The sequence below is a fragment of the Emys orbicularis genome, chromosome 1 (assembly GCF_028017835.1).
Source record: "Emys orbicularis isolate rEmyOrb1 chromosome 1, rEmyOrb1.hap1, whole genome shotgun sequence".
In the NCBI taxonomy this organism is placed as follows: domain Eukaryota; kingdom Metazoa; phylum Chordata; order Testudines; family Emydidae; genus Emys; species Emys orbicularis.
In genome coordinates this window covers 99,666,556-99,682,702 of record NC_088683.1, presented here as the reverse complement: position 1 = coordinate 99,682,702, position 16,147 = coordinate 99,666,556, and the positions used below count along the sequence as shown (strand labels likewise).

Sequence of the window (16,147 nt, the reverse complement as noted above, 5' to 3'; positions counted from 1 at the left end):
GCCAATGCCTGAGATGATGGGGCGTCCAGGATTTCCAGGTTTATGGATCTTGGGTAGCAAATAGAATATCCGCGAGTGTAGCCAAGGCCTAAATGTTAAAAGATCAGCAGTGCAATAGTTAACAATACTTTGATAGTGAAATTTGTAGACGATCACACTTTATTGTGTCAGGCTGTTCAGACTGAAGTGGATATTGATTTATACTTGATTCACATTTGGAACATTTTTCATCACAACCAGACAGGCTAGAAACTTTGTTTTAAATGAAACTTTGGATTTTAGAGCCCAAGTGAGTAACTAAAGATTTATTCTGCAACGATTTTTAAAAAAGCAAATTTCTAACCCTCCTGGTTACAGAGAAAAGCTGGAAAATAAGAATCCTAAAGGCTCAAAAACCAGAAGGCAAATATAAAGGATCCAAAATTCATTTTTACTTTTAAAAAATTGCATGTTTTTTAAGCTGTCATGATTTTGGGGGGGGAGAGGGAGGGAGGGAGGCAGCGCTGACCCGTGGTTTTTGAATGCTTGGGGTTGGAAATATTGCAGCCTTCCTGCTCTCTCACAGCTCATGCAGTAGAGGCTCATACCTGAAGCTCCAGAGGTGTCCCAGGTTTGATCCTGGCCAAGGATGACCAGGGTCTGTCTGTGTTACACTTGCCTAGTGCTCTCACACACACCCTGTTACTACTCTTAGTGTAATTACATCTTATTGCCACTTGAGGTCAGCAGCTGCTGAGAAAAAGCCATCAAGTTAGCAAACACCATCTTGCTTTGTTACTCCATTTTCATTTACTTTAGACTACATGAAGATGAATGAGTTCTTCACACCCATCCATCCATTAGCATTGTAATTCTTCAAAAGCAGAGGACTCCTTTTGTAGGAACACAAACTTCAGTAAGTATGCTTCCTTCTGAGTCAGCACTGAGCAGTGTCCTGGGGAATGGTGCTATGGAGTGCTGACTGGCTTCACAGAGCGGTCTTGGTGCCTACAGTACTAGAGAATGGTGTTCTGTATGATGTGATGGTGGTGACTCAGTACCTAGCAGTAGTAACATTTACATGATACTTTTCACAACAAGTAGGTGTTTTAACACTGGCATCGTGGCCAAATCTCAGCTCATGTGTTTACTTTTTTCTCCTTTTCTTCCTGTGGTTTCATCTGGTGAATCGTTTTTAAATTTCCTGGCCTAAGTAGTTGTGTAGCGTTGCTAGTCAATACACACTGTGCTCCATCCCAGAAATGTCTGCATTTCAGTAGTGTGAAATTATCCCCCTGCATGAGTGATGCCAACCGATATTTCTGGAGAACCTTTCCTCCAAAGATCTCTAAGCACTGGACACACTTAACAAACAATATATTTGGGGAGCAGTGTATTGATCACTGAAATGAATTAGGGAAAATATAGGTTAAATATTAGGAAATGCTTTATAGCTAGAAGAACAAACTGCCAAATGAGGTTGTGTAATTGCCATTGCTAGATATTTGTCAAGGCTTTACATATGCACCCATCTATCAGAGATGATTTAAGGATAGTGAAATCAGTCTTACCCCAATGCAGGGATGTTGACTGAATGAGTCACTTTAGGTATATTTCACCCCCAAATAATTATTTAAATGCTTCCCACCTGACCCTAACCAGAGATACAATAGCAGACATGGTTTCAGCATAAAATCATAAGAAAATAGCCCCTTCCTCTCAAACATACCCCAAACCTAAATGAAAGAAGGAACATGTGATAGAAAGTAGAGCCAAAATCGATGTGACCTTTATTATTTTAACAGCATCTTTCAGCACAATTACAGAGTTACAGGGCTGCAGAGAACAGAGTGGGAGTATAAAATAACAAAAATAAATAGAACAGGAGCCAAGGAGGTCAGCAGGAGTTGGCTGGAATCAGGTGGTGAAGGGCAGATGGAGGGTTCAGATTGGTCAAAGGCTTTATGATTCAGCCACCAAAGTTATGAATTCTGGAGAAGAGAAAATTTGTTTAAAAATAGCAAGAAAAAAGTAAATTAAGAAGAAGCATGTTACAGAGGTTCACAGCGTCACTGAGACAGCAGGGTCAACTTCATTAACAACCTTTCACAATAATTGAATGGCTCATAAACCTAAATGCATCAGAGGGTCAGATTGTGGGTCAGAAAACATCACAGTGAAGCTAAAACATTTTTGAGATGCCAAAGAGGGAATTCAGGATATGTCAATCCACGCAGACTGCCTGTTGCTGCCTGGTTGGTCAGCCTCTTTAGTTGTGCAGTACTCCTTAGTCAGAAAGTCAGTTTCCTTTGTGAACCCAACAGACATAAGCTAATACGAAGAAGGCAAGCACTGGATATAAATTTTGTAGTGAGATGGATTCCACTCTGTCAGTGGCTGGCAGCACCTCTGAAAGACTTTTCATAGCACTTGTGCCCCAGTATTATAAATATATTAAATATAATTCATAATAATAATTGGCAAACTGACAGAAGCCAGTACATTTTAAAAGTCTAAGGCTGAGATTCCATCTGCTTTAAAATCTAGGTGAAAACTTGGCTCCTTTGAAGTCAATGGCAAAACTCCCATTGACTTCTTAGGGCCAGGATTTCACCCTGTGGCTTTTATTACTGTGTATTTACAACTGTAATGGTTTAAAAAAATTGATGTATTTGCATTTATTTTCCTTGTGTTTTGGTTAAACAATAAATCAGCAAAGATTATAAAGCACAGGAAAGGTATGTTTGCATCTCAGTAACTCTCACCACATTGAGCTTTGAATACTGTATTACCCAAGGAAGTCATAATTCCTCTCTCTATACAGACTTGGAATGGTGATACGTGAGAATACTGGGTAAAGTTTTGAGGACCTCAGTGTATTAAAAAAGATACTGATAAACTGAAGTGAATTTAAAGAAGGGCAACAAAGCCGATGAAGGGTTTAGAGGGCATATTCTACAAAGGGGAGGCTTAAGGGATTTTAACATGTTCAACCTAGAGAAAATATGACAAATGTGGGATGTAACCAGCTGTAAATATGTGAGAAGAATTTACTGAAGTGCAAAATAATGAGGAGCAATGACTTGAAATGTAAAAGTGTGGAAAATGGATCTTAGACATTAGGAAGCAATTGCTAACAATGAGGTCAATAATGTAAGCGCAGTGACATAGTAGAGGTGTTCCAGAATGGTTTTGATAAACGCTAATAAGCCGGCAGAGATGCCAATAGGGGTTATATTAAATCCACATGTATTAATTAATTATTCTGTAGGGTATAAATCCAAACTAGGATTAGTGGTGCAGAATATGCAACATAAAAGAGGGGTAAGGCCCACGCAGTGGGTATGTGAACTGGAACAGTTTGACTGATGAGTTAAATGTTGCACAACCTGGCTTAAGAGGAAGCAAAAAAGCACTTTGATGGGAACTCAGAATATTCAGGGCAGAAAGAGAAAAACCTGTGATTGCTCAAGCCACCACATGAAGGAAGCCCATGGTGGGAAACGCAGCCTTCATATGGACAAAATCTTTCATGCCTCCATAAGGGAATACAACCGGTGTTTAATGTATATCAGATAGCACACTCAGTATATTGGCAATATTAGAATTTAATCCTTTTTCTAACATGTAGTATATATGGAATAAAATGCAAATAAATTAATCATGGTTATAGCCAGATATTTTCTAAAGTATATAGTTATATTGATGCTATTATTGTATATTGTCAACATAGTTCAAGGCTATTTATTTAATAAAATACATTATGTATATGAATAACCTATCTATATTTTACACAATGTCTATGAATGATTCCTATATTTCCAATATATCATATTTAAGTATTATAAACAAATTCCAGAGTTCTAATTATGCAAAACTTATTTTCACTTTATTCTGTAATGCTCTTTGGCCCATCAGCAGACTTTTCCTCAACATTGCAGAGGACCCAGCAGAAACCCTGCGGTATTTCATTGAACTACCAAAGGTAATCTCTGTGAATTTAATATAGACTAATCATTTCTCTCTCCAAACTGGTAATAAATTATTTTGGGACACACAAGAGTGCAAAAGAGAGAAACTCATCGGAGCATTTTTTACCCCCTCCTGATTTTTCTTCTAATTTTTTTTTTAACTTGGGCCAACAAATAGTTGATTTGAATTCTGAACATCTTTCATGACAGAGTTCTGAGAAAATGACTGGTAGAATCAGAAGTATTTCCAGAACCTCAGCTGGAGTGGAGCTTGAATGCATGTACTAGATAAAGGTTGTGATCTACAGATCTTTTCCCTGTAGCACATGGCTTCTGACATCACAGACCTACCAGTGTCAGGCAGCTGGAGGAACTGAAGGGTATGATTTATATGTCCAATAGCTAACACACATAAGAGATCAAAAAATGATCTCAAGTACAAACCTTCCTTTCTTTTGTTTTCTCTTGCACTCTTGGAATCTGACCATGTGATTATGATGTCTTCCAGCTGAGGGACTGTGGAAGGCTAGACTCACCTCCCCTGAAACTGACTATGTTGCCTCAGTAGCATTCCCCCTTCAGTCTGGGAGCTGAAGTCTGGAGGATGGTCACCCTCCTAGGTAACATGGACCTGGGTTTGGTGGTTGTTTTGGTCCCTCAATTTTGACTGAATCCAATGAAAGATGAAGGGATTCAGTACCTCTCAAGAGATGGGTCAGCACCTTGCAGGAGTAGGCCCCGTGTTTGCAACACTTCTAGATTGGCAGGCCAGCCCCAAAATACAAATCTTCATCCATTTAGCCAGAAGTATAGATAAATTATTGGAATAATTCCTGAATTGTGTGTGGAAGCAGAGATGAGTTCTGAACAGCAGATCTGAGAGATCATTCCTAATCTGAGACATGTTTCTGAAGGAGGCTCCATAGGACAGCTGAGATGGAAGTCTACAATGAAAGACCTGAGGAACAGGTGGACCTGGCATGCTCAAATCAATCTTCAGAAGGCACTGAATGCCACTCCTTCATCTCTCAGAACTGTTATGGGCTGCTGGGAACTACACTGAGGCGACTCAGGGGATATCCAATTCATTACCATCATCTGCAAAAGGCTGGATCTCCATAGTCAGCTAGTGATTGATGAGGCTGGTGTTTGAAAACTTGACCCAAGGGATGGACCCAGGGTGAAGGAGGACAATTCATTTATTAGAAAAAAATCCAGTGTTTCTGTAGCAGAAAATATAGCATCAAAATCGAAAAATATCAAAACTAAGAAATAGCTGTGGGAGTTCCAACTTGCAAAGGCTTTAATGGTTGGGGAATCAGGCATATTGTGAGACAGAGCAAAGTGTCTCAAACATGTCGCTTATCACCATTTCCCCTCGCTCTTTTGCTCTGTCCCCCACAACAGGTAACTTGCCACACACTCTACGCCTCAATGGTGCAGGAGTTTGCCCGTAGAGTGAGGTTCGGGAGGGAGGAGAGCTCTGGAATGTTGCTCAGTGGGGGTGTGGCCAGAAGTGTGCGAGGAAAAAGAATCTGGATCTTGATTCCCTTCACACTTGCACTAGTGTAAATCCACAGTAACTCCACAGAATTCAGTGGATTTACACAGGTGTGAAACTGATGGGAGAGGCTCAGGCTAAGGAGATACTCCAGATTGCTCTCATAGAATAGGTCTGCTCCCAGGCATTGCTTCACTTTTTTTTTTTTTAATGTTGGCCACATCATTAATTTAAGAGACGCCAACACCGTTCTCTTTCATATAAGCCAAGACGAGTCTGAAATATTTCATAAGTAGAGTTTTCTTTTAACTGAACTGAGATTGCTCCTGTTTCGCAGTCGTGGAGGTATCAAGTTGGTCAACCAACTATGAGCATCCTTACAAGGATCTTCAAATGACTTGATTAGTGCAAATTGCACTCCTGTCCAGATCTCTGGGAATGGAGCCACTAATTTGAGTGGGACTAGAAATTCTGTCAGTAATAAAGTATGTGAAAGTATCTGAGATTAATGACATAGAACCCTGAGTTCAAGACTGCTGCTAGTAGTCAGCAACAGCTCGCTTTGCTCATATGCCACTGTGACCTAATCAGGGCCTGAGAACTTAAGAGGATTTAGCCTAGAAATAGGCTCAAAGACATTCTTCTACTGGTGTGCTGTGGTCAGGCAGCTAAGCTTATCTTATTTGTCACCTCTCTCATTGGGTAATTTTGTATGTCATCCCTTCTGTTTCTACCCTATAAACTGTAAGATCATGTTGGGTAACCTCACTTTGTCTTGTATTTTGCACACCATTTGAAGACAACACCTTTATAAATCCAAGAGAATGGATAATACTAAGAGACAGGACTATCTGAAGGAAAAATCGAGATGTTTCTAGTTTTCATCCTATCAAAGGGGCTGTCAGGATGATGGGAGGTTACAAAGTGATTTTCTACTGCTGAGCTGACATAATGCTCCGGATAGAACCCCCGCTTCCACCTCCTCTCTTATAATGGAGGGAAAGGGGTCATTCGGACCTGCACATCTTCATATCTGTTCCAACGAGCTTCAGTAATGTGGAGGAGAGAAAAGAAGAGGGAAAGGGAGAAATGCAGTCTGTGGACTTGTTTGATAAGAAGTTGCCAGGAAGAGCAAAATATCAGTTTCCAAATTTCTTGTGCCCCTTTCTTGTAAGCCTGATGATATAATCTTGATAGTTAATGAAGTTAAATGACAGGTTTCCCCATTTTCCTGTGAAGATTATTGGTGCCACACATATTGTGGGAACTTGGATACACAGTGATGGCATGAAGGTTACACAATGAACTTACTCAACACTGAATGTTAAGAATTTGCTTTGCTAAGCCATCAGAAGTCTTGCATCACGTTCTCATTTAAGAGAAACAGCATTTTTTTAATCAAGGAGAAATGCTGCTATTCAGCTGCTCTCTCGCTCTCTCTCCCTGCCTCCAAATTCAGCTCCTGTAAACTCTGAGGGCCTGATCCTGAACCCATTGCAACCAATGGAAAGACCCCACTAACTTCAGTGAGGGTTGGATGGGGCCCTTTAGCTCTCTGCCCTGTGAGTGCCTTTGCTGTCTCCCATCCTGTGCTAAATCTGGGTTTCTATGAACTCCTGCTCTCTCTAGTGTTGGGACTCAGCTTCTGCACCAAGGAAGGTACCAAAAATTTAGCAAGCCCTGAAATGTAACTAAGTCCTAATCTGCCCTCCACAAGGTCACAACTGGCAATGAAGCCTATGGTGCTTATACCTCTGTACTAGGGGCAGAATTTGATCCTCCCTGAAGCCACCTACCATCAATGCCGATTTTGCCATCGCCATCCTTATCTCCAGCAGCCAGGAGTGTCTTGGTTTCTTTATCAGATAGGTCTCTGCCATTAGGGGTGAAGCCCTTCAGTACAAATCTAAAGAAAAGGCATGGAACAAAGAGGAGGCTGGGTCAGTAGGGTTTAACATTCCTGGTTTGTAGAGATGACTAGCAGTGGTGTTGAGACATGCAATTGAATCCAGGGACCTGGCCCCAGTTGGTGACCTTCTTCACCACACAGAAAGAACGAGTGCTGTCACCTGGAACTGTCTGAGATGGAGGAGTTGTAGTTAGACTACAGATCACTCACATAAAAGTTAGATACCTTTCTCTCCACACACATTTGATCCTACTTTTAACTGTTTACTCCCCCTGCTGAACCATGCAAACAACTGGACACTGCCCAAGTCAGGGCAGTCAGGAGTCTGAATGGGACCCCGTACTAGGGTGTGTTTTACTCAGATGAAAATATGAACACATCCTCTTAATGTAAGGACATAGGGAGGACTCATCCTGCTTACTTCAACTCGTCCTCCTCAATGAAGCCACTTCGATCTTTATCAAGAATGTGGAAAACCTTCTTTACATCTTCCTGGCTCTTCTTTTTCAGTCCCACCATTTCAAAGAACTTCTTGTGGCAGAAGGATTCGGCAGCTGCGGGAGAAGAAGAGTGAGGCTGGCTTAATTGTAGGTTGGTTCCTGAGGCACATTGGTATAGATGCTCCTGATTTTCTCCCTCTCTGCCACAAAGAGCCCTCCTTCTTAATCCTACCCCTAGAGGCCACAAGGTCAGGAGCCCCATTGTGCTAGGCCTTGTACATATACAGAGCAATATGCAGTCACTGCCCCCAAAGAGCTTAAACTCTGAATAGACAAAGGGTGAGAGACAGTGCCCCCGCTGTACAGAGGGGGGGAAGTGACTTACTCAAGGTCATCCCTAGAGGCAGTGAGGGAGCTGGGAATTAAACCTAGGTCTCCTCCCTTCCCGTCCAGTGCCTACGCTGTGAGATCTCCCAATGAGGAGTAAGAGCATTCACCTGAATCCTGAACTGGAGTCAGAATGTACCGAACACATTTTTAAAACTTCCTCTTTTGGAAATCAGAGTTCTGCCCGGCTCAGCCGCGCAGGCTGACAGGATAAGGCCTGTCTCTAGTTTATGGTGACATCTCCCGTTTCCTCGTTTCCCACACGGAGCCAAAGGGACATGCAGAAGTAGTTTGTATTCTGGGGCACGGTCCGAGGGACTGCTGTGCTGCATGGCCCCTGCAAGATCGTGTGCTGCACAAGTAGGGGGGAAAGATGAGGTTATCTGGTTCACTTCTCCCTTCCCTCACCAGCACCTCCACCCATATGGAGCCCTATAACAATGTGGGCTGGAGAGATGTTAGGGGAAATCAAAGTGCAGTGGGCTTCCGTGTTTGCAAAGCATCCTTATTCCACTAGCAGCATCTCTGGGTCTACAGCAGCATAAGGGGGTTCGGTCTCGTGGGAGCTGCTTGAGTCCTTAGCCGTAGCTAATTCCACCCGGGGCACAGTGCCCGGGGACTTTGTGACGGTGCTAGAACCATGGAGGTAGCTGCCCGAGCGAAGAGAGCGCGGCCCGATGTCCCTTCAGCTCCGGGCTGCTGAGTTTCCTGGCTGGGTGCTCTGTGTGTGTGTGTGAGGGGGGAAGGTCACCTCGCGAGCAAGAAGAAAGAGGCTTCCCCCTTTGCAGGCTGGAAAGGGAATTTTAGTTCTGGGGGCTTGGATCGTGTTCACCCGAGAACACGGATCCCGACGCTTGCTTGGCAGAAGCCCGAGCCGGAGATGCAAGGGCATGCGGTTTATTTGGGGGTCACCTGTCGAACGCTGGCGGAGAGAAATGGGGAGAGTTTGAAACGGGAGGCATCGATCTGTGCCTGAAGTATGGAGCACTGCAGCCATCTGTCCTGCGGGAAGCTTCTGCAACCCAGCAGGCTGATCTCTCTCTCTCTCTCTCTCTCTCTCTCTCTCTCTCTCTCTCTCTCTCTCTCTCTCCATCTTCAGCCTGAAAAGCAAAACCCACATGGGGGGGCCCCCTAACAGGACAGACCTCAGCAGTTGCGTCTGCCACTGAAACAAGAACCGAGAGCTCTGCAACGCCGGGGACTAGATTTGGGGGAGGCTGGGGGGAGCTGCGGGGTGTCCCCCAGGCTCTGTTCCCCACCCCCAAGGCATGCCCTTCCCTAGTGTGGCTACAGCTTTGTTCCGTTTGTAAATATCTCGTGCCTAGGAACCGAGTCTGCTTTTGCTAGCTACTTCTCCTTAGAATGAATGGAGCGTGTCACGTCTCCAGTGTCCAGGGGAAGTTTGCAGAGGACACATCCCTGGGTTTAATAAGCCCGACGTGCTCAGGTTGCACTTTTCTCCCCATCCCCGTCCGATGTTTTATCCAGCCGGCTCCTCTGACCATCCCCGAGCTGGGCACAATTGCACCACAGCCCCGCACTGAGAGAGAGGAAAAGCCACTCACCCGAAAAGGCTCCCACAGCCGCCTTGATCTCCTCCGCGCTGAGCAGGTCCGTCATCGCCATCCTGCCGCTGGGTGAAGGGAGAGGGGAGTGCGAAAAGATTAAAAAGTGCCTCTCTCATCATTCCTGCGCATATGACCCAAGCTGCAGTGCCGGCTGGGGACGGCACACCGGGAAGGGCTGGACCCGTGCCAGCTAACGCCCCCCCTCGGGGGGGAAGTGCCGCTAGCCCGTTTGCACCGCCCGAAGTGGGCCGCGGAAACAAGCACTCTGGGGCACGGGTGTGGGTGGCTGTGGATGGGCGGGGGGGGGCACTTCTGGAAGGCGGGAGGCTAAGCCCCGCTGGAGCAGCGCCAGGGGCCGATCTAGGCTGGCAGAGGAGTTGTGTCAAGGGCAGACTCCCTCCCGGGTGCGGTGGGAGCGAGCGAGTGGTGCAGCGCGGGTACATCGGACGGGAGCTGTCCCCATTCCATAGGGCGGCGAGGAGCGCGGCACTGCAGCAGATGCCCCGTGGCAAGCCGCGCGCGAGCTGGGGGGGGCGGATGGACCGTAGCTTCCCAGCACCTGCCTTAGCTGGAGCCGCTCCTCCCTCCCCCCGGCGCCTTTCAGCCCTCGGTTCTTTGGGAGCCCCCCGTGTTAACCTGCCCCCGGGCTGAATTCTTCACCCCAGCCCTGTACGTGACACAGAGCCCGGGTTTGAGGCCCAACGCGCCAGACACGAGGATAGGGTGAAGCTAGAGGTGCTATAGTAACTATGCTGATGTGCGGTCCTGCGGGCGCAGCCTGCTGAGGCTTTGTGCTGCACTGCTCAGTCACCGCTGTGAGCACCGGCACAGCCGCCCGGGAAGTTTGTCTGGATTTCCTGGTAAGCGACTTGCCCACTGCTGTCACAGGAATGATCCACCCGACCTCCCTCCGCTGCAGCGCAGGGTGCCGGGGGCGCTGAAGAGCGGGGACAGCCCCTGTCAGAGCACTCTAGGGCAGATCCGTGCGGGAGGTGCCGGGGGTGCTGAAGGGTGGGGACACTAGGGCAGATCCGTGCGGGAGGTGCCGGGGGCACTGAAGGGTGGGGACACTAGGGCAGATCCGTGCGGGAGGTGCCGGCACCTTGGCTGCACATCGAGTAACTAAAACAAGGGCAGGGACGTGTCATGCATTCCAGCACAGCTGCTGGCCCGACCCCGCCACTCCTTCCCGTTGAAGGCAATGGGGTGGCTGCGCTGCGTAAGATTTTGAAGGATCATCGGGCCCAGAGACTAAAGAGGCTTCGGGAGAAACTTTGTTCATCCTCTCAATGACTCCACCTCATCTGCTTCGTAAGGGAACAAGGCCCCCCCCGCCCCAAGTTCAGGTATAGTTCTCGTCCCGCATAACGCCACTGAGCGCACGGAGGGGGGAGCGTTAAGATGTTGGGGTCCTTTTGTTTAACAACGGCGTCACCTCACTGCAGGACGGACGGTGGGTTGAATCTTTGGCACCGTCTCTTCCCCATTTGGTGTATTTGCTCGTGGCAGGAGCGAGTCACTCCTTTCTCCGCAGGCAAACCACAGCCCCGCGCACAGAGGGCGCCTGGGTGTCTGGGTCAAGCCCTGAGCAGCTCTCCCCTAAGCAGCGGCTAAAGCGGACCCATATAGAGCCGGCCTTGTGCCAAACCTAAAGTGCAGCAGCGCGAATCTGACTCAATTCAGTTTCCCTGTCCTGTGCTCCGACCCGAGCGAATTCTCTCGCCTCCCCCTTCGCTCCTTTGAGGAGCCGGGGCGCTACGAAGACATTTGCCAGGTCGATCGCAGCTGCATTTGGCCCTGAGCAAAGATCAAGAGGGTGACAAAGTCTTCCCCCATCAACCGCGCCAACTCTTAGCCTATGCCACGCGTCCCTCAGATTTCATCCCAGCGACCCCCAGCCATTTAGGAGAAACAGCAAAACGCCCCTGACAGATCTCCAGAATTCAGCAGCTGCTTACATCCTCTCCTCGGCACTTGCATACCAGAGAGAAGCCCCTGCTTGTGTCCCCTGGGAGAGGGCCTTGGTGGACGGGCCCTGGAGGCTCTCTCCAGTCGGCTGCTACCCACAAAGTAGCCGGGTGCTAAACAGCTGTTTCTCCCCCTGCCTTGCAACTCGGGGTTTCTCCCCCTCCGTGGCTGAGGCTCACTGGTCCCTTGAGTCATAGAGCCTTCTTTGGGGCCAGGGTGCACCCCGGGTTAGCGGCAGGCAGGCAGGCAGGCAACAGCCCATGATGTAAATATAAAGTAACAATAAAGCCACCACCGCCAAGCAACGCAGACAGCCCCTTGGCAACAACAGCCAGCCTGCACCCCCGCTGCCCCAGGTACAGCAGCTGCTGGGCAGAAACCTGGGACTCCCTTGCCAGAAAGGATGGAGCACTCTGCAGAGCATCCAAACGGCCGCCCTGAGAGGCAGAGGGAGCTGAGGTTTAAAGAGCCAATTTCCTTTCTGCAACAGGGGGCTTTGGTGTGTAAGGTTTGCTAACGGGTCTTGCGGGAGATGCTGTTGTTTGCACCACCCTTCCCTTTCCCCCCTCCCATTTCCCCCTTGCTTTCCCTCCATTGCCCCTGACTATGTAGTCATTTCCCCCTCCACAAGGCCATGTCCCTCCTCCTCTGGAGTCTTCCACCTGCAGGCAATTGGCTCGGAAGAGGGGCTCTCTGCTGTCTCCCTTTGCTGTTATTTATGGGGGCGGGGGTGGATTTCCCCTTGTTTTCCCTCAGGCTGAAGTCCTGCTCTCCCCCTCTGCCAGGACGAATCGATCCTTGCTGTGGAAGTGGGTGAGTTGTTCGCTACTTACCTTCTGAATGCTCCTAAGTGCTGTGTGAAGGGCTGTTAGATTTGGAGGTGGCCAAAGGAGGTGACAGCCAGGCTGGGAACCCCACTTATATAGGCTCCTGGCCTTTTCTATTTTCGGCGGGTGATACCCCCTCCTCACCGGTGTCAGCTACCCAGGGACACACTCAGTATCACATTCACCTCCCCCCTAGCTAATCAAGGGGCACTATTAATAATCCTTGGCACCCATCTTCCCCTAGCTCCCGAAACCTGTTCCCTTGGCAGACTGGCAAGCGACGCTTTTATTGCGGAGTTTGTAGCGCTAAGGGTTCAGTTTGACATCTGGGACGAATGGCTCCCTCAGTGATCGCCGAGAGCCCTGCTCAGAAGGGGAGCCCCAGGTGAAAGGGGCCCCACTGTAGCTGGGAAGAAAGGGGTGGGAAGATGCACCCTACTCAAGGAGGCATCAGAGACTAAGGGGAAGCAGGTTTAGGGATCGGGGATCCTGTCACTTCCTTGTCTGCTGCCTTGGCAAATGCCCTCTTCTTACAAGAGGCAATAAGGTCTTCCCCTCCCCAAAGCCGGCCTACACTGAAAGTGTTACCGCTTGACCCTGATTTCCTTGCTAAGGTGGAATCCTGCTCTCAGACAAGACTGAGCCACAGTGAATAATCTTCTTTAAAGAGACAAGGTGGGTGAAGTAATATATTTTATTGGACCTACTTCTGTGGGGAGACAAGCTCTTCTTCAGGCCCCCTTTAACACAGAAGGGCCAGGAAATGGAGCTGTCTCATCTCGATCCACTGCTATCTTCTGGCAGGTGCTCATTACTATTGATTTATTGACTGCTTTGTATAGTTAGTAAAATAAGAATAATAATTAAGTGCCACTGAGCCCCATGTGCCCTTCAGTATTTTGGGGAGGGCACTTCCCTTTGCTATTTTCATTTCCCCTGGCGTTTTTACAGAGGCTCGCTAATCACACTGATCTATCTTCTGGATGTTTGTTGCTGAAAAAAAGGCATCTCTTTTCTTTTATTTCAGGGCTTGTTAGCCAACTGCTCTCAAGTGCAGAACCTACACAGGTTGCTGGGAAATGGTCAGCCATATCAGTAACACATCTGGAGCTCTCCTCTGGGGAGTTATTTTCCTGGTGTGAGTGCTGGATTCCAGAGGGGAGGGAACATAACAGAGGTATAGGCAAAGTAACTGGACCCAAATACTGCATCAAAGCCCTCTAGTTTCTGCATCACTCTGGTGCTGGATTTGGTGGCACACTGGAAGTTCTCCAGCAGCTTGAGGCAATTTCAAAAGTGGACGTTATATGGAATCAGCTCTGAAGCTCAGTTGAGTGTCCCTCGGGTTATTTATCACATGTTCACTTTCTTGTACATGCCCTTGAATTTCCAGTGCACCACAGAATTTAGTCCAGACAATGGTAGGATGGAGATGCTGTTACATTTTGGGGGTGATCCTGAACTCCTTGTTCCTCCCTCCAGCACCCAGCTGCCCCACTGCCCTGGCTCTGGGTGGAGGAGATGGTGTATCTAGTCATGTTATGCTTTAGCTGATGTTTATGTTCTTGAATGTTTCCCTCAGGTGGGATGGCCACTAAAGCAGCATGGACCCACAATGTGCCCTTTGCTGAAACCTGCAATGTGGAGTTTGTTGCTCATGTCACCAATTCCTACCTGACTGATGTGGTAACAAGAGTAAATGCTGATTTGGGGATGCCAGCATCCTCTTGGGTGTTTGTAAGAGGTTCTATTCCCCCTCCTCTTGGCAGCTAGCAGGGCAGCCTTTCCCTCTTATTTTCTTCTTTTAACTGGTTTGAGGAGATGGGGGCTGTATGTCTTTCCTCCGGGCCTGTGGCTTACCTGCCTTTCTCCTCCCTTCCATCTGGCATGATGTGTGTCTTTGTCCACCAGTGGGGACCGAGAACCCAGCCGCTAATGCAGAGCAAGTGGAGTGCTAGTCAATGTGATTGCCTTGTTTAGTCCAGCAGTGTGAAAGCCACACGGATTAGAGGAAGAGACTGAAATCCTTTCTTATCCATCGAGGTGGTTCCTACTGAAGCCTATTCACAAAAAGGGAAGATAATCCACACCCTGCTGTCAACAGAGAGTGAGGACACTGTCAGATGCTAATTTACCTGACAATAGTTTATTAACTAATATTTTTTCCACTTGGTGAGATTGAGATGCAGACCCAGACTCCTCTGGGTCACTGCTATAAATCCAGCCTAGGTCCGGAGTCACTGAATGTTGTTAGAACCTGACATTTGATCAGAGAAAGTTTGCCTATATGAAATTAGTTGGGTAGGGAGGGTGTCTCATCACACTAATCAATAGACATGTAGCTGCCACCTCAGCCGGCGGTTTCAGGAGAGGTCAAGAACTGAGTAGGCCTTGGAAACTGAATTCACTTTTCTCTTTTAGAGTATGTCTTCCTTGCAGAGTTAACTTGGGCTCTTACTTGGGTGTTTCCCCTGGGCTCCCTACCGTCCACACACACCAACCTCTGAGCTAGGTTTGGAGGTGCTTTAAACCGGAGTTAACTGACCCAGCTGAGAGAAACCCTCCGGGTCAGGATTGGTGCACATTGGTAGCTCATTAGAAAGGAAGCTTGCAGTGCTCCATGCTGTATCTGTTATGTGGATAAAAAGAGACTTCAGTCTGCTGGGCTGCCAATCTGACACCTTTCACTAACACCAAATTCCGTTTCTTATTGTTTGTTAAGTGACTTACATGATCACTTTCTTTGGGAGACTATTCCCCAGTTTTATAGCTCTAACTGACAAGAAATGTTTCCTTCTATTCAGCTTAAATTTTCCTTTCTCAACTTTATCTCATTATTCCCACTTCTATCTCCTTGGACTACCCTGAACAATTCCTCTCTCTCCTGGGCATGTGTACCCTTCAGATATTTTTACAGACAGTTATATTATCCCCCAGTCATCAGTTAGCCAAGCTATGCGTAATTAGTTCTTTTTAATCGTTCCTCATAAATCAGTCCCTCTAGCCCCTTAATCATTTTTGTTGCTCATCTCTGAATTCCCTCCAGTTTTGTCGGCATCTTTTCAGCACTGAGGTGCCCAGGATAATGTAGGATTGCTTTGCTCTCTGAGCTCGTGGGCTATCCTAAACCATCTGTGGCAGTTTCTGTCCTGCTCCCAGGAAATAATCCAGGAATAATAACTCAGGCTGAAGTTGCAGGGGGTAGGGGCGCGCATAGGATGTAGTGACTGAGCACAGTGCCAATTAGATTTGAAAACAATCCCCACAGGGATTGTAATACTTAAAAGAATATCTTGGATGTCTGTAGCACGTTTCAATTAAAAGGGTCTCAAAGCACTTTATAGGGCATATGCTGTCTATAGGGATCACTTCACCCATTATTGAAATGCAGCTCGGTGCTGATCTGACCTATTGTTAGAGGAAGGGCAAGAATCTCCTAGGTGGCACCATTTTCTTCTGTGTCCTCATTATGAGCTGCATCCGTTCACTTCCACTTCCCCCTGCTCCTCATGAGGCTGCAGACAAACTCACTCTTCTTTTGAGGCTCCAGCTGATTCTCTTCCATCTTCTTCCTATTAAAAAAAGGGGGAAATATAG

At 47.3% G+C, this 16,147-nt stretch overlaps 1 protein-coding gene across 1 annotated transcript; it reads right to left on the bottom strand.

Annotated features, from left to right (window-relative positions):
* Positions 1-1,776: 1,776 nt before the first annotated feature.
* Positions 1,777-9,876, bottom strand: PVALB (parvalbumin). The gene is made up of 4 exons (XM_065418324.1): positions 9,753-9,876; positions 7,782-7,914; positions 7,248-7,357; positions 1,777-1,970 (listed from the first exon to the last, which is right to left on the bottom strand). Exons 1-4 carry the CDS (start codon positions 9,811-9,813, stop codon positions 1,942-1,944), a joined length of 333 nt encoding a protein of 110 aa, XP_065274396.1. The 5' UTR covers positions 9,814-9,876; the 3' UTR covers positions 1,777-1,941.
* Between the last annotated feature and the right edge of the window lie 6,271 nt (positions 9,877-16,147).

Coding starts and splice junctions, on each gene's coding strand:
- PVALB (XM_065418324.1), bottom strand. CDS start 9,813: ATGGCGATGACGGACCTGCTCAGCGCGGAGGAGATCAAGGCGGCTGTG. Junction 7,915..9,752: donor GGCTGTGGGAGCCTTTTCGG/GTGAGTGGCTTT, acceptor CTTCTCCCGCAG/CTGCCGAATCCTTCTGCCAC. Junction 1,971..7,247: donor TGGCAAAATCGGCATTGATG/GTAGGTGGCTTC, acceptor TCTCTTCTCCAG/AATTCATAACTTTGGTGGCT.